At 38.4% G+C, this 19,342-nt stretch overlaps 1 protein-coding gene across 1 annotated transcript; it reads right to left on the reverse strand.

Annotated features, from left to right (window-relative positions):
• Positions 1-12,432: 12,432 nt before the first annotated feature.
• LOC135080364 (lopap-like) lies at positions 12,433-19,342 on the reverse strand. Its single transcript, XM_063975012.1, has 4 exons — positions 19,109-19,342; positions 18,265-18,481; positions 15,522-15,620; positions 12,433-12,864 (listed from the first exon to the last, which is right to left on the reverse strand). The coding sequence occupies exons 1-4, from the start codon at positions 19,214-19,216 to the stop codon at positions 12,650-12,652; spliced, it is 639 nt and encodes a 212-aa protein (XP_063831082.1). The 5' UTR covers positions 19,217-19,342; the 3' UTR covers positions 12,433-12,649.

Raw genomic sequence — 19,342 nt, forward strand, 5'->3', positions numbered from 1 at the left:
ACGACCTGTTTCTGCCGATTTGGTCCAGTGTGTACAGTCAGCTTCATAAAAAAGAGTTTGATGTTCAATTTCAACAAGCCTTCCGAAGTTTCCGTTGATTTTCCGTCATTAAAATGTATTTACGCAAAAAATTACAGTTTTAAGTAATTTTTCCCTGCCGATTTTCTTACTCTATAAAATAATAGTTTAGATTGTGTTTTTTGCTCCAGAACCTTGCTGCCCCATCAGCCGTCAGTTCTGCGTACTATGTGCGCTGCCCATTGCCACTTCAGCTTGTTAATCCGTCGGGCTATGTCAGTGACAGGCCGCTACCAACCGTGCGATGTGGAAGTCATTGGGGGAGGCCTATGTTCAGCAGTGGACGTCCTGTGGCTGAAATGATGATGATGATGTTAATTCCATAAAATGGAAGTACCTACAGTATCGTAAGATATGCTGATGTAAAATGTAGGTAATCCAGGTACATACATGGCGACTTAAACCCTTGACGCCGTTTTCTGACGCGAACTGTACATAGAGTTTTATTTCTTTTTTTATCTACAAAACCTCTATGCCGTTTTGCTAGCAGCAACGTTTGAAAGATTGCAGCGTCATGAGGAATTCCACCTCCGTGTTGAACGGTGTCGTCAAACCAATCAGAGAGAAACGTGAAACAAGGGATGGTGGCGATTGGAAGAATTGCCCAATCTGTCCAACAGTGCAATCTCACACTAGCTTATTCTGCTGAAAAAAATTTCGTGACATTGTTATGTTCACTTCATGCTCATCACTAACATTAGGAACCTGAAATTAAAATTAAAATTAGACCTTGCAACTTGACAATGTTTCGTGTTTTCAATAGTGACTGAGTTTCTTGCGCTGCTTCTTCTCAGCACTGGCCCATATTATTGTCCCAATGCAGTGGTAGAGGGTTGGGACGTGTAAAAGTGCTCTTTGGGAGCCTACTTTGCATCATAAACAATTTGATTTGATCAATGTAGAGTAGTCGAACAAGCACTAGGTGGTATACCTAATAATATTATCATAAGAAAATAACTCTGTCTGTACCTGTTATCTTTCAAGTTTAAAACACTGAACGGATTAAAATTGGAGAGATGGTTTATAAGCTAGAGAAGGGATAGGATAGTTTTTATCCTGGTTTTTGAAAGGGTACCACGCGCATAATAAAGTCTTTCTGTGATAGACCGATATTCATAGGCGAAGCCGCGGCCAAAAACATTACTCTAATTCTTTTTCAGTGTTCTCCTCTGATTAATCGCAACATTAATTCATTAAACATGCCATTTCCGCACTCATTTATCGAACTCATTTAATAATTCGGCCAAAAAGACATCGCATCGACGCTGTTCGACTCGATGCAGCGCGTATCGAGTCCAAATTGGATCGATTTAATCTTTTTTCAACGCCATGTTTGTTTGCTGAGAGCGGACACAGCGCACAAAACGACCAACGCGTCAGAACAGGTGAGCTGTGGAGGGTTCTCTATGTATGTAGGGCAATATGAAAATGTAGAGAAAGTAACGCAAAACAATTTTCATTGGGCATAGTTGAGTTTACGTCAAACGCATTCGATGTCGACTGCGTAAAAAAGTGACATTAAATGTATGACGGATTGTACAGCGCCCCTAGCGGAAACTTTCAAGAACTAAAATCATCATTTTTTAAAGCGCTCGTAGGCCAGTAGAATTAAACACAAAAATTGATTAAATCGGAAATAATTCCTACAAAAGATTTTTTTGCTTTAATGGCTTCATTGGTTGCCCATTAAGACTCTCCTAAGTTTTCGACTTCGACGGAGTTGTGCTTAAGTGGTGGGGGCCCCCGAAAGGGGCGTTTTTTCGGTTTTCCGGTTATACCGCGTAAAGGACTTACCCTATCGAAAAGTGGTCTTCATGACGGTTAAAGGGCACTCAATCCTGCATTGAATAAGACCAAATTCATATGTTTTGGACAAACCGTTCTCGCGCTAAAGTTCGGCAAAGTAGAAAATATACGTATAATTAATGACCCTCTCCACGTCCAATGGCTTGTTACCCACATGCTTCCAAGCCTTGTAAAGGGTCGCCTTAACCAGTGTAACCCTCACAAGGCTCACGAGTTTGATTCGCTTATCCTTGTTCGTCCCAGCCGTTCCTTAACTGCGGTTGCTGCACCTCTTCCTGGCACTCTCCTGAACGACTCTGTGTTACCTAATGTGGCTGCCCCTCTTCCTTGTACCCTCCTGTACGATTTCATTGCTTAGCCATATGCCTGGTCCAAGGTTCGACGCCACAAAATCAACTTCGTACGAGTAAAAATAGTTTAAATACTATTTCCCGTGCTTGCAACATTTTTCTTTACTGCTTCGCCTCTATTAGTCGTAGAGTGATTGTATATATCCTATAGCCTTCCTCAATGTATGAGCTATTCAACACAAAAATAATGATTTCAATCAAACTAGTAATTCTTAAGATTAGCGCGTTCAAACAAACAAACAAAAAACTCTTCAGCGTTTTCATATGAACTTGTTGTTGTTGATTTTTGGCGTCGAACCTTAGACCAGGCATACGGCTAGGCAACGTAGTCATGCAGGAGGATACAAGGAAGAGGGGCAGCCACAGTAGGTAACACAGAGTCGTTCAGGTGAGTGCCAGGAAGAGGTGCAGCAACCGCAGTTAAGGAACGGCTGGGACGAACAAGGATAGGCGCATCAAGCTCGTAAGCCTTGATAGGGTTACACTGGTTGAGGTGGCCCTTTTCAAGACTTGGAAGCCTGTGGGTAACAAACCATTAGACATGGAGAGGATCATTAATTATACGTATATTTTCTACTTTGCCGAACTTTAGCGCGAGAACGGTTTGTCCAAAACATATGAATTTGGTTTTATTCAATGCAGGATTAAGTGCCCTTCAACCGTCATGAAGACCACTTTTTGATAGGGTAAGTCCTTTACGCGGTATAACCGGAAAACCGAAAAAATGCCTCTTTCGGGGGCCCCCACCACTTAAGCACAACTCCGTCGAAGTCGAAAACTTAGGAGAGAGTCTTAATGGGCAACCAATGAAGCCATTAAAACAATAAAATCTTTTGTAGGAATTATTTCCGATTTAAAAGCTAATTCTACTGGACTATCGCTAGTGACGACGTTTGATGTAAAATAAGATTTTAAACTTTCGCATTCCATTTCAACGTCAAGCCGTGAGTACATAATGTAACTCATTAATAAACGTCGCGTTAAGACCCGTGTCTTACCATTTTAATTGTTTGATGTATACTGACACTAAGCACTCAGATAGTGATCATCAATTCAATCGTGCTTCGAAGAACTCTGAGGCTGAGTTGCACCACCTAACTTTAACAGTTATTACTATAACGATAACCGGGTTTTTAAAGTTAAAGTAAGATGGTGAAACCCAGCCTGAAAAATCTCAGTGATTAAACTCTACAAGATGGAGTAAAATTCAAGCATATCTGAAAGAAATACGTATCGGTAAAAAAAGTTACTTAACAAATCTGAATATTATTCAAGTACTTATTACTAATTTCCTTAACCTTAATACTTCTGCGTAGCAATTTCCATTCGAGTATCGACTACTTAAATACAACAATTAGCAACATCAAGCAGCTAAGGAAATACGAGGAAATGAGTTTTCACGTTTTATAAGTCTATTATAACGGAATACAGACGAATATTGCTCACGGAAATTGAATGATTTCTGAAATTTCCATCTCCAACGTGACACGGTTTAGTTATTTCACTGCGGAATTCCGAAAACAAGAAACAAAACGGGGGTCTTCAGCGCTGTTACTGTTTTTTGTTACGCCCGTGTGATTATGAAATCCTTTGGGGCTCGCTCTCAAATGTTAGCGCTGCTTGTTTAGTTAGAAACTCAGATTTATGTATGTATGAGAGACTACATTTTCAAATACAAAAATAATTAAATATCCTTAGACATTTTTACACTGGATCGTAGCAAAGCTTGTACCATAGGTGCCAAATGAATGCCAGTGAATAACTTAGGGCCCTTTCTCATGGCAATGAGTGTAATTTTATGTGTGTTTGAAATTCGAATGCCTTATTCGAACGGATCAGTTTTTTGCGGATCACTGCAAACGGTATGTTCGTGTGAACGTTAATATTAAAACAAGTACTTATATCGCAAAAAACCCTTACAGTAGGTACTTTGTATGCCCTAATAAGAAGTTTCAGACCATGAAGTCCAGCCCTAAACTAAAAAGTCATTGATGCCAGCATTCAGGCACTTATGATTGCGTGCGACCACCAGAGGGCTTAGTGTGAGTTTACATCAAACGTCGTCACTAGTTCTTGTTCTTGAAACCAGTTCTTGAAAGATTCCGCTAGGGGCGCTGTACAATCCGTCATACATTTAGGCTGAGTTGCACCACCTAACTTTAACGGTAACTATGACTATAACCGGTGCTTTTTGTATGGAGTTTGACAGATTTTTGACGTTTGTCAAAGTTAAAGTAAGATGGTGCAACTCACCCTTAGTGTCACTTTTTTAAGCTTTCGACATCGAATGCGTTTGACGTAAACTCAGACTACGCCCCCCGAGTTGGTTGCTTTGCTTATCACAAAAAATATCCTTCTATAAATCGGGCGCTGACACAAGCCACTTTTTCAACGGCCTCTAAATTATTATTGTCCATTGTCCCCCGCCTCTGATTCTTGTAAACAATAGAAACACAATGGTTTTCTTTTGCCTCGTTTGCGTTGTCACGGCGGCCGCCATTTTTCTTTTGAGACAAAAGAATCGTAGTCCGAATAACGTTAATGGTCTTATCAGGATTTTGGACCCATCAGATTATAAGATACATCGGCTTGGTGGTGACTATCAAGGGAGTTAATCGACAGACACTAAGATTTGTTTATTATGAAGAATAATTTTTATTTCTGACTTCTCTACTAATAGCAAATTAAGCTCAAAATTCAACGCAAAATGAAGCAAACTAATCAAAAGACCGAATGTATGCCTAACAATAAACTAAACAAAAGAAAAACCTACAGTGCACATTAATTTGGTCCTTCGAGCCGGATGGCAGTAGTGCCAATACCGGCTTTTTTACGTCGGGAAATGCTTTAAGTCGTCGTTAGGTAAGTTTAAACTATAATGGGACTTAATAACCAGGATTATTACTCAATGTACTTTAACAAATGTCCCTTTATGGGATGCAAGTTACTTCAAAGTTATTACCGTGTCATGCATCAGCAACAGCACACGTACCACTAACTCTAATAATGGCCGATAATAATAAATGGCTTTCCAGCTTATGGGGCCGTAACATCTCAAGTATGCTAATCCAAAATTCTGCAGGTGATACAAAGTTTGTCGCATGAAAACTCCACATGCTCGTTAAACCATTTTAAAGGCTTCAAACTGCTTTTATAGCGCATTTCCATCTCAAAATTAGTTTTGAACCGTCAATAATTGATGCTAGCCTTATAGAGGGCACAAACAGTTCTCGTATAATTCTGGAGCGTTATAATTTAACAAGCGACATGAAAAAGTTCTTAATGGTTGGTTGACGGCATGCTATTGTAACTAATAATTTTAATTGTAATGTAAATAGCATTTTCTGAGAATAAAATGAGATATAACAAAAGTGAATGGCACAATAATAAAGAGAAAGACTAAAACAACTATAATGTAGATTACAAAAGAATTAATAAACATTTTCCTATCATGCATGTTTCCCTAACAACAATAAAAACCAACACCCAACCTCATATTCTTTTTGCTTCTCTAAAATTGGTCAGATAAATCAAAATTGCTGGCGTTACAATGCAACCATTCTTTTCATTGCTCGTACAAAATCCGTGGTTAAATATACAGATTCATGTAGACAAGTTAAAAAGAAATACGAGGCACTACGCTGGTACGAGGTACTGTTACGAGGCACGGTTATAAACCAGCTATCACAGTATTTTTTCTTCGGCCTGCAGGCACCTTACTAAATCAATTAACTGTTAGTTCAACCTAGGTTATTGTGCAGACATTTTAAAATTCAAGAGTTTGTTCGCTGGACCAGAGCATAGATGTAAGGTCCATTGATAGGACACGGGATGATTGTTTAGATGGAGATAGACTCATTGCTAAAATAATTGAAAGTAGGTACTTGTTCTTTTCGCCACCGATCTACCCGACAGCACTTCCACCCCCATCACTTAGATGGTTGGCAGTCCACAACAGTACGTTTCTCTAGAAACTTCCTGCCCCGTACAACCAAACTGTGGAATGGACTGTCGTCTGCGGTGTTTCCGGACGGATACGACCTGCAAGCTTTCAAGAGGAGAGCGTATCTTTACCTTAAAGGCCGGCAACGCACCTGTAACGCCCCTGGGTCTGCGGGTGTCTATGGGCGACGATAATCACTTACCATCAGGTGATCCGTCTGCTCGTTTGCCTCCTATCACATAAAAAAAAAAAAAAAAAGGTACTTATTATTATTATTCTTCAGGCGATATCCTATTATACACTTTGGTATGTGTAGGTAATGAATGAATTACACAAGGGTTTCGTGGTAATTACGTGCCTTTCAGATTTTCTCAAAATTATAACATACGACATTGATAAAATCTGATCTGAAAGCGTGGATTAAACAAAGTATATAATTTGTTAATGTACTCCAAAAACCCGTTTGGATAAAGAAAATCGTCGAAGAATTATCAAAGTTACTAACGACGAGTAGGTACATACGTTATTTTGTAACCTACTCGTAGTTTACTAGTGCTTAAACTTCACCAAAATTAAACTGTATTTCGTGCTGCCCGTCGGGAAATAGAACATCCAGCAAAAACTATCGTATCGTCCAATGCCATACATTTAAATTAAAATCTTTCCGTGTCCACGGCCGAAAATAATGAACATTGTCAAAGCCGCGCGTCGCATGCAATGGATTAATATTCAGTACTTAGTGTGCGGCAAATTGGAAAGCTTTATTGCACCCGGATGCACTGTTCGCTTTGTGTACACAGACAGACACAATAAACGTAGACCCGGTATAGGCCATCCGGCTCGAAGGACCAAATGTAGGCGGGTTTTTTTTTGCAGACAGAAATAACTTCCTTATAAAACGTTATGGATGCACTGTATAATTTGTGTATACAGACAGACAGACACACTTTAGACAGGCTCGGTATGTATACTACTGTCATCCGGCTTGAAGGACCAAGTGTAGACGGTTTTTTGATAGTTCGACTTGCAGACACTAAAAAATGAGCTACGGCCAGTATGTGCACTGCTATCCGGCTCGAAGGACCAAATGTAAACTGTAGGCTTTTTTGATAGAAAGAAACTCCTTATTAAAGCTATGGATGCACTGTCGCTTTGTGTATACAGACAGGCACACTTTAGATAGGCCTGGTATGCGCACTACTGCTATCCGGCCCGAAGGACCGAGTGTAGACGGTTTTTATTGATAGGTCGTCTTGCAGACAAAAAGAAACTTTATAAAAAACGCTATTAACCAGATATTTATTTAGGATCACGTTTACATAGACCTACTAGGTCCAACTTTTAATAATCCACGACCCATAAAGAGCTAAGCCATAGAAATGAAACGCAGATATTTGCAGTATCACATAGAACGGTCAATAGTAACTTGTATGTACATAGACCCTCTCCAATTTTTTGGAATTATGTTTCACTGGTATTTTAGGGGCACCTAGAAATAGATGAGTGAGATGTGAGAGAGAGTTTTATTCTCTTCAATGCGTATTTATTTATTTATTTAAAGACTTTATTGCACACACAATAATGTTCCGTAAAAAAGGCGAGCTTAATGCCATAAGTCATTCTCTACCAGCTGACCTATGAGCGTATGATATTGCCTCGGTAATATCGGTTATCTAGCTCAGTGTTTTTCAGCCTGTGGGTCGCGACCGCCTGGGGGGTCGCCAAGCCTCTATATGGGGGTCGCGAGAGGTCGTAAAAACGACCTCAGTAAAGAATCAGTAAAGTTATAAATATAGATTTATCCGAAATCTAATTATCCAAATGCATAAATGTTGCATGGATTGAAATATTCGGTCCCTACAACATCTTTGTAACAGTATAAAATGCATGAAAAAAATAGCGAGCGGTCGGGGGATCGCGAAATATTTTTTCATACTAAAAATTGGGGGGTCATGTCATAAAAAAGGTTGAAAAACACTGATCTAGCTTATTCATGTTCATCAGGCCATGATCCTCCGCTTTTCCAGCCATATTCTGTATGCTAGAAGCTACTGCGCCTGCTGCATCTCTCTGTGTTAGTCACAACACATGACGAGCTACAGCGTTCACGGTTCAGTGACACCCATTTCATAGGACTAAACGCTACTAGGATTGTTTATCATCAATTTATCATTTTATGATTTAAATATACCTATGTACCTAAATTATAATAACTAAGTTTTATCTTCTGTGTACCTACCATGAGTTTACGTTAGGTGTGCTCGCTAGCGAGTACGTCAAAAATCTCTATGAAGATTTTGTTTCTTGAAAGTAGCCGCTAGGGGCACTGCACAATATGTCATACAATTAATGTCATTTTTTTACGCAGTCGCTAGCGAGCACACCTAACGTAAACTCATGGTAAGCACACTGGTAACTTGAATAGGTTTTTGCTTGCGATAGTGGATCAGTGCGAGGGGAGTGTGTTATGTTACGTCAAACTTCAGCGAAACTTTAGATGTGCTTCAAGTTCAAATTCTAATTCTTTAATATTAGCATAGTTAGTATAGTAATGAATATTGATATTAGTTTGTAGGCCCTTTTCAGAGGGCTGAGTGTACTTTTACATCAAACGTCCTCACTATGAGCGCGTAACAAAATGTATGAAAATGTTAGTTCTAGAAATTTTCCGCTAGGGGCGCTGTACAATCCGTCAATATATAGTCATTTTTTTACGCGCTCACTAGTTTTATGTAAACGCGTTTGATGTAAACTTACACTAAGCCCTCAGGACATTTTACCCGTACCATTCTTTACAAATATCAGTTGGTGCTGACAAGAAGTGACGAAAGAAACCATTGTCAGCCTTTATCGTTCAATAATTGTTGTGGATTTTAAATATACTATTTTTAATTTAAAACCAATGTCCCATCTATTACCAGACATGCACCATTCGATTGTAGGACACGTAATCGAACTGGCCAATATCGCATCGCCCTTAGCTATATCACCCTTGTCCCTGGGGTGCATAGCCATTGCTCGTAACACGTCTCTAGGAAATGAACGGGCCAGTGTGCTTGAAATACTAAATGCGTATTATGGAACATGTCTAGACAGGGTTTATTTGTATCACACTCCTTCACGATCCTTAAAGAACTGTAAGACTTGAAGCGGTGTTAAATCTTGTCAGTGTGCTGTCTGTCCTATGTTATGAGCATCTAAACGTGGATTTTGAGATTTTTAATTGCAATGCAAAATACACATTAATTGGGCCATATTACTGTCCCGAAGTAATGGTAGGATTGGGACGTGTAAAAGTGTTCTTTGGGAGCACACATTTTCACATTATTTATTTGCTAATTGAATATTATTAGCTGCTTTCTTGTATGTTGTAAGCACCGTTGTCGGTTGCTCAATTTCCTAGTATCTTCCTTCCTAATTTGTATCAATCCAACAGTAAAAGTTCAGTCGAACCAACACGATCACACGCATGATCAATGCATTTAAGTCTGATCGCTATCGCTGCACGCCGGCTGATCGCGTGTGATCGCGTTGGTTTGGCTGAACCTTAAGCTAAACCTAAAATACCTCGTATACTTATCCCGGTCATAACCGATAAGATGTATAAATCGCTCCAGTCCGACGTGCTATAACGTGTAAGCATCGGTGCACCCCAGAGGTATCATAACTCGATGCGTAATAGACTAAGAGCTAGTGAACGCCAGACCTACGTCATTTTATAAAAGCTGAAAGTTTGTCAACGTATGATCCCAATATAGGTCAGAATGCTGGCAGCTATCCTAAAAAAACTGTCTGGCAAGGAGTTGGAACTGTCAAAACTGTCTGGCTGATGTGGAAACAACTTCTTATCATATGCCAGACAGTTTTTTTACGGTGGCTGTCAAAGCCACGATGACCCAAACTTCATAATTCATCAACATTATATCCTATATTGGGAACATACGCTGACAAACTTTCAGCTTTTATAAAATGACGTAGGTCTGGCGTTCACCAGCTCTTAGTCTATAATATTTGCCCAGTTCGATTGCGGTGAAACATGCCGCCTGCGTGAAAATGGCCCGCAGGGAGATGGTACATGCGTGCAAAATTAAATTTGGGGATCGAAGTGTGCAAGACATAACAAATGAATATCATTTTGGTCATTCCGTAACAAAGACTCCTTCTATTGAGATTTTGGAAGGAATAACTTGAATTTGATTTGAAATTATTAGAGAAAACCGTCGTGTATTGGAAATAAGACATGACATAATGATGATGATGGCTTGAATTTCAGCTAGCAAGTAAATATCTTTTTGAACTTTCAAGGAAAACTATAGCGGTTAAGCTAGATCAGTTAGTTCAAGAGTAGGTAGTCGTTTTACTCATCTACACTAATATTATAAAGAGGAAAACTTTGTTTGTTTGTTTGTTTGTTTGTTTGGTTGGTTGTAATGAATAGGCTCAAAAACTACTGGACCGTTTTTAAAAATTCTTTCACCATTCGAAAGCTACATTATCCACGAGTAACATGGGCTAATTTTTATTTTGGAAAAAAAATAGGGTTCAGGGGTCCACGCGCGCGAAGCCGCGGGCGGAGTGCTATGTATTATAAAATTGCGTACCTAATAAAAATTCCTTAGAAGAAAATATTAAAAGTTACTTTAGATGAAGTAATTGCTTACTTCTGAAATATATTGTGATAACGACGGACAACTACGGAACCCTACACTGCGCGTGGCACGACACGCACTTGGCCAATTTTTAGAGTTGTGATTTCCAGGTAAAGCGCTCTTTTTTATCCAGTTTGTTCATAAAAATATTCACCAGATCCAGTCTTGACTAACGCCAGTCTACTTAGCTTATTGAATCCAACATCAAGGTTCCTACAGACACAAAAATTAGGTACTTTTGTTTTACAAGAAGAATGCGTCTCTAATTCATATTTATTTCATGATTGTAATATGACTTTCCTAGATATAGTACTATTACAGCGAAAATATTCCAGCTTAATTGTTACAAGCAGGTCATCAAGACACCTATCCAGGTAAACCATAATACATTGTAACGACAAACCGCAACCACTTTTATGTCCCTAATTACTCTTCCCCCATTAACCCACCCCATCGTTTGAGGCCAAACTCAAGTCCCATGCTCAATATTTCACGTGAGAGCGTTTCAGTAATCAACTCCTTTCGATTCTACCACTTTATTTTGCAGCTACAATTCCTTTTCCCATTGCATTTCAGACTTTAACTTCTACTAGATAGAGCTGATGGTTTTTTTGTGGATGGTGAAGGTAACTTTGTATTCTACTTCTCGATATCCAAACGTCCGCATCCCCGCATTCATGGCAGTGTAAAAACTACCATAAAAGGCGACGAGCTTCTAAACTCTAGGAAGTTTTCAGCAGTAAACCTAAATTGCTGGAACTGTTCGCTTAATCCCGTAATAGCTGATCCCACCGATTGGCGAGGGTTCCGCTGATCCTTTTTAGGGGGTAAAGGTTTTTCAATTGTCAAATGTTTTGGGGAAGGATTTATAAATGACTAGCTGTGTCTCGAAGGAATTAGAATCGTTTCACACTCAGTCGTTCAGTCAACTTTGATTATGGATATTTATCGAAATGTACCCAGTAGTGTAGTAGTGGGCTCTACATTATAAGCCACAAAAACACTCTAGGTTGACTAGTTAAAAGTAACATTTGTAAAATAAGTTATTAAGACGTATTTCCTATCAAAACAATTAGGTACATACCTGCCTACATACAAAATTACTTTATGGACCCCCTTCCTACGAGTAGATATAATTTTTTTTTTTATTCCTACTCTTTGTTAAATACCGCTCTCTACATATTTTTTCAGGAACTATTAAAACATGAAAACCTTTGACTGAAATATAGACAAAGCAGTCAGAACAAGTATTTACGGACATATCTGACAGATGGCGCTATCTTACGAAGTTGAGTTTTGCAATACAGTTAAACACATTTTACTTTGGTCATTATTTAATGGTAACAAAAAGTCTTTGAAAATAAATATTGTTTACCATACCTACAACTATGTACCTACTTCCTACACTAGTTAATTCAAATATACAGTTATGTATAAATACTTACAGCATATACCAAAAACACTTGGGATTCAAGTGGAAAGTTAACATAAATACTGATGGAATTTTCTTCTGTTTCATATGGGTGTTCCGCAAGTTTTTTTGTATCACAAATGAAATGTTAAGTATCAACGAAGAGCTATTTAGTTTAGTTCATAGGACATAATATTTACTTATTTCTATGCCACATAGCTCGTTAATTTTGTTATGTTTTAAATAGAACAATTGTACAGTCAACAGAGCATTAGAATATGCATTTTTGATACAAAATTGCCCACTATGTTTAGTTTGATATGCTGTCATCCGTACTTTCCTTGCGCAATATATTGTAAATAGATTTAAGAGAGTCATAAATAAATAAATAAGAATACCGTGGGGTCAGCTTTTAAAATAATTTCTTGAATAAAGCAAAAGCAGCTGCCGAGGTCAGCAACACAGATGGATCAAGATGGCTTCCTCTGCTGATGCTGCACGTGTCTTCTGTATTATTGAACACGGTGAAGCTGGTGTCTTCGAGACTGTAGTTGGCTATGGCCTGGTCAATCTTGGAAGCGTCGCTCTCTTTCAGGTGCGATGTTCTGGTCAGCTTCCATATTTCGTCTGGAAAGGACATTGTGTTAGTGACGTGTTATCGAAACCCTATATGAGGCTCTTCGACTTTGAATCCCGTGGGGAATAGTATGATATTTACAGTATTTACGGTACTGGAAGTCATTATTTGAAGGGTATGTATCCATTTAATCCATTAAGTATATTTTCCATTTATCAGAATCAGAATCATCATTTATTTGCTTTAAATGTGGTACAGAAAATGGATACAGATATGGATATGTCACAATCACAATAATCGGTCATACAAATTTAAAATGTGTTATTAAACATGTTGATGATCAAGGCTGCGTTGCACCACCTAACTTTAACGGTAACTATTGACCATAACCGGTGCTTTTTGTATGGAGTTTGACAGATTTTTGACGTTTGTCAAAGTTAAAGCTTTTTAGTCAGAAAAAATGTGATTAATGTAAGCATGAAAATACAAAATTTTTGGCACGGTAGGTAAATACTCGTAAGTACAGGCTATGCAGTTCCGGTCATGGTCGTCTTGTTCCATTGCAAGGAATTACCATTTGTTGAGAAAGAAAGATAAACGGAAATTAGCCCTGTGCATACTTTAGCCCACTTTTACTATTTGACTTTTAAATAGAAAAAAAACTTATACTTATTTTGATAATCCACCAACCGTTATACCTACTTAATATGAAATGGAAGAAAAAACCTGTAAAATAAGGACAACCAACGCAGCCTTACTTGTACGATCCCCGACAAAAAAAATACTTTTGGAAGAATGAACTTTAGAAAAAGACAAAACAAATTAAAAAGCCACAATGTAGCGTTCCAGCCGACCGCGCCCGCGCATCCAAGCAACAAATTGCTTGATCACGGGAAAACAAAAACAACAATTGAAAATAAAGTCTATGAACCTCATTAATTGGAATACGTTAATTGTTGTTTGAAACAAGGAAGTTTAGACAAAGGAGTTTGTTGTACGCTAAAATTTAATTGAAGAAATTATCTAAATTTTTGCGCCAAAAGAGAGTTTGATATTCGTCGAATTGAATTAATAACAATACCTCTGTTGTGGAATCTACAGGATCTATCCGAAAATTATTGATACTGTTTGATAGAGCTCGTGAAGCACTTTCAGGGTCAGTAACCGGTTTTTCGATATCTTGTATAGTTTAGGAATAATCGAGTGAGATCACTGAACGTTTCCACCCTGTATAAAATGCGGGTTATTTTAGAAAATCTCAAAAGTGGTTCTCAAAATATCTCGGCCGCTAAATAAACTTGTCATTGTTAAACCAATTCAACTAAAAAAAATTACGATTCAAAAATAAATAACCATTTATTTAATAAGTTTCCAGTATCCATGACTACCTACTGTTACAAAAGTTTATACCCATCAGACAAACTTCTGCCCCTTGTGGTTATCATACTCGCTACTGCTGGCTTTGGCTGACTTCATAATGCACAACGACTAAACCACGCTAGCATAGAGCTCTCATCCAGTAACTTCCTACCTTAGAAGTAATTCTCTTTTTTACGCATTGGCATTAAACCTAAGAAAATTATTCGAGGCCAATGCCTACAATTATAGGAATCTCTTCTACGAAGCCTGATCATGACTTTCTATCAGGTGAGATGCAGGCCAAGGACTTCCACATCGTGGGCAAAAAAAGTTTACTACAAATAGAAAAAACCCATAATCTAAATATTATATAAAAGGAGAAACTGACTGACTGACTGACTGACATATCAACGCACAGCCTAACGGCTAAACGTAGGCACTTGAAATTTGGAAGGGACGTAGCTTAGGTACCGTAGAGGTGCACTAAGAAAGGAATTCCCGAAATTCCCACGGGAACGGGAGTTAGCGGCAAAAAACATTTGTATGAAAATATCTAAACCACGTTCTAAGATATATTATGAAGGGGGTAAAACGGGATCCACGCGTAATGAGTCGCGGGCGGCCGCTAGTAAATAATATTTATGCACAGAAAAATAGCACCTTTTTTGTCGGGGAAAAAATCATGAAATTGCATACCTACCCTGCGCGGACAGGAAAATCCGGCGTGTCGTCCCGTAGAGGTATTTTATTTGTTGGTAATTTGGTAACATAATTCAGTTTAATTTAAATGGAATGCAGTGCATGATTTTTTTGTAGGAATGGAGTAACTTCTTTTCACGATAATTTCACTTTTCGCTGACACAAACTTAGTTTTTTTGGTCCAATCCAGGATGATCCTGATTTTCTAGGGGATACGGATAACGGGACCATTCCTACCTCTAGAATCTGCTGCTTAACCGATTGAGTCCCAGACGGCATTAATTAATGTCATAACAATTGATTATCTATTGTGTCTAGATTCGCGGAGCTTGAAGGATTAACCGCCAATAAAAACCCAACCAATGAAGATCAAGTTTGTCCTCATTTTCCAATAAATGCAATAATGGGAACGAAAAATGGGATCATTACCCCACCAATGAAGGTTTTGTACCCATTTTCCAGGAGATTTAACATAGGGAACGAAAATTTTGATTAGTCTCATTGTATTCAAATTCAAAACGTTTACTGCATGTCGTGGTATGGTGTTACAAAATAGAGGTAGGTATACATGTGACGCCCTGCACGGGCACAGCAAAACATCAGAGAGAGGACATTAATTAATTTAGTTTAAATTCTTTCAAATACTCACAAGTACTACTGTTCCCGTCTTCGTTGTCGTAGCACGCGAACAAAACCGCGTAATGCTCATAGTCTACGTCCAGAAATGAGTAGCTCTCGGACTTCTGATCTGAAATAAACAGTTTTAGGATTAAGAGTTATTTCATTTTTGTTTTTATTAGTCTATGTAATATGTTTTGTTTTTAATTAATAAGGATTTTCCATCATTCGATCTCAACTGAACCATCCAATTTCTTTCCATCATGTCACGATCGAATTTGGTTTATTCCTATAGACAAAATAAAAAATCATTTTCAAAATCAATTCAGTGCAGTTGTATACAGGGTGGAATTTTGTAATGCCACCTGGAGGGAAAGTACTCTTAATACTGTAGATAAAAAAAAAATGCCAAAGAAAACATTCCTTTATTTTTGAAAAGAAATTCTAAGATTTCCATTCCATTCAAAGGCGTATACAGAAGTGCCCTGATGAAGGACCAACTTACTAATTGGTACACGCCATAGGGTCAGGGCACTTCTGTACACGCCATAATACAGCTTGCTTGTAAATGCTGACTAATAACCAATATCTTAAAACACATAAAAAGTGTATTGACTTTTTGAATGAATAATTTAAAAGAAACAAGGCAATGAGCTAGCTCGTTGTGATAAGAGCTATCACGAAGGGCCTACTGACTAAGAGCTAAGGAATGTTGTGAAATATCAACTATCACGCTCTGATCCCTTTATCTTTGCATTGTTTTTTTGGGTTTTGCATTGAAACGTTTACCTTTAATCAATGATTTGATTGTTATCGGCAGACATAATCCGTACTAGAAAAGTATTTTTTAATGTAGACATCTTGGTTAGTGGTCTGATTTTAATCGTTCTATCGCTGATTATAATAATGCCTTAATCTTTATCGTGCACGACAAGCGTGATATATCCAAACCCATATTAGATTCCTGGTTAGAATAATTTTTATCTAAGTTGGTTTAGATCTAAAGGTGCTGGAAGAAGTTTCAGGCTAAAATGTATTAGCATATTGATTCATTATGGTGAGAGACCGTATTTGGTGTATTTGGCCATCACCACCATCTTTGGAGTAAGGAAGATGGACGTGTACATGTATTAAGTTAAAACTCCACTAGATACCACCTCGATACTTTCTCTAACCTACTCGTAAAAGTAACCTGAAACAAGAATCCAACACTTGTGCTTGTACTGTACTATCCATCCACGTCTACAATGATAGCCAGGAATTTTCAGGATAACGGACACATTTTTGGAATATATTTATCTGCACAGGAACTTAGTCTACTTGTATGCTCGCATTGACCCGTATAATATGTGACATGAAGCAGGTCTCCAACACAAGTGCTGTCGCTATCTGGATCCACCGTGTTGGCCACGGATGCACTATAGTAAGTGACGGAGTTATTATCCACCCAGCTAGTACGCCAGATATTAGAGTGCTTAAGGATATTCACCTACTTATCAATGTCTGCTTGTAATAGGTAATCTCACTGACCTGTATATGTGACCTGAAGCAGATCTCCAACGCTAGTACTGTTGCTATCTGGGTCCACCGTGACACGGTCCGTGATGACTACGGATCCGTTGTAGTAGTGACAGTGTTATTAGTAATCTAGCTGACAGATACGCTCAAGAGATTCAGGTGCTCTTAAACATAGCTATGTTCCTTGTATAAGTACTGGCACTGACCTGTATATGTGACCTGAAGCAGGTCCCCAATACTGGTGCTGTTGCTGTCTGGATCCACAGTAATGGCCACGGATCCGTTGTAGTAAGTGACAGTGTTGTTGGTAATCTAGCTGACGATCCAGCTATTGAAGTGCATATGGATATTCACCTCCTGATCGACGTCTTTTTGTAGTAGGTACTCTCACTGACCTGTATACAGGGTGGAAACGTTAAGTGATCTTACTCGATTATTTCTAAACTATACAAGATATCAAAAAACTAGTTACTGATCCTGAAAGTGCTTCATCAGCTCTATTAAACGGTATTAATAATAGGTTACAGAATTAACTGGTTCTATCCGAAAATTAAATGTTTCCAGCTTCCATACATTTGGTAAAGTCAAATTATTTTAAAAACTGCACAAGATATCGTAAAACTGATTACTGATTCTAAAAGTGCTTCACAAGCTCTATCCAATGGTATCAATAATAGGTTACAGAATAAACTGGATCTGACCAAAAATTCAATGTTTCCTTCTTCCATACATTTAGTACTACCACAGTCATGACACTCGTCTCTTGACAATACTATAGCAAGTAAGGTCTAAAACCAATGTTTTCCATGAATAATTTTAAATAAGAATACAATTTACGAGTTTATTTTAAGAGATTATTATTCAATAAAAAAAAATACACTTCTAATATTGTGTGACTGGCATACATTTAGTATGGAAGCTGGAAACACTGAATTTTCAGATAGATCCAGTTTATTCTGTAACCTATTGTTAGTACCGTTTGAAAGAGCTCATGAAGCACTTTCAGGATCAGTAACCAGTTTTTCAATATCTTGTATAGTTTAGAAATAATCGAGTGAGATCACTTAACGTTTCCACCCTGTATGTGACCTGAAGCAGATCTCCAATACTAGTGCTGTTGCTATCCGAATCTACAGTGATGGCCACGGATCCGTTGTTGTAAGTGACAGTGTTGTTGGTAATCCAGCTGACAGATACGCTCAAGAGATTCAGGTGCTTATAATAGTTATGTTCCTTGTATAAGTACTGGCACTGACCTGTATATGTGACCTGAAGCAGGTCGCCAATACTGGTGCTGTTGCTGTCTGGATCCACAGTAATGGCCACGGATCCGTTGTAGTAAGTGACAGTGTTGTTTGTAATCCAACTGACCGATACATCGGTAGAGTTCATGTGATTGTACACCAGCATGGCGCAGTCTGCTTCTATCGAGAGGTCCGAGGCTATGGCTGCGATGTACCACTTCCCGTCAAGCTGGAGAACGGCACAATTTAGATAATTTCATGTGAGTAATAATAATTTATTTACTCCACAAATCATTCATAGGCTTTTTATAAGTTGTCAAAAGACAATGGTTTGAACTTTTCATCGACCTAATTGATTATGTAATAATTAAGTCCTACTAAAATCTAATATTACAAACTTTTGAACCCGTGGGTTGTTAAGAACCTAAGACTGAGCTATTCCCAACAAATGGGAAACTCACTCAGGAACCGTATACGACTTATAACGATAACTTACGCCCGTATTCACAAACTATGCTTGCTTCAGTGAAGCAAGAAATCGAACGCACAGTGAATTAAATTAAATAATTAAATAGAGCTCTGTGATTGGTTCGTTTGTCACCGTGTGCGTCCACGCTTACTGTGAGACCTCATAGTAACGTTTGACAATACAAGCGTTAAAATACCTTATTAATCACATGAAAATTTTCTCAAGAGACATTTAGGATAAGGAAACAAACAGCTGATTGTATTGTTAGACAAACTAAAATGTTTTCGCATAGCAAAATACATTCGACTCCGTAACAACCTAACGTACCTAATGCACCTTTGTACATACTCTAAAACTGTCTTATCTAAAATCGGGTAATACACTCACAGCTTTCCAATCCAATTCCCGAGGGGTCACTACGGGGCACGTGACATTTTGCAGAACAGCATCCACTTGGCACAACAACAGACCTAACACCAGACCACGGAGAAGCATCTTGGAACCTTGTCGCAGTCAACCGTGACAGAAGACGGACAAACACTGAGACAGAGCTACAGCTTCCTTGTTTTATAAGAACAGTTTTTGTGCCATTTTTTGTGGGCATTGCGTCTTCCTTCAAGA

This window comes from Ostrinia nubilalis, chromosome 18 (genome assembly GCF_963855985.1).
Source record: "Ostrinia nubilalis chromosome 18, ilOstNubi1.1, whole genome shotgun sequence".
In the NCBI taxonomy this organism is placed as follows: Eukaryota; Metazoa; Arthropoda; class Insecta; order Lepidoptera; family Crambidae; genus Ostrinia; species Ostrinia nubilalis.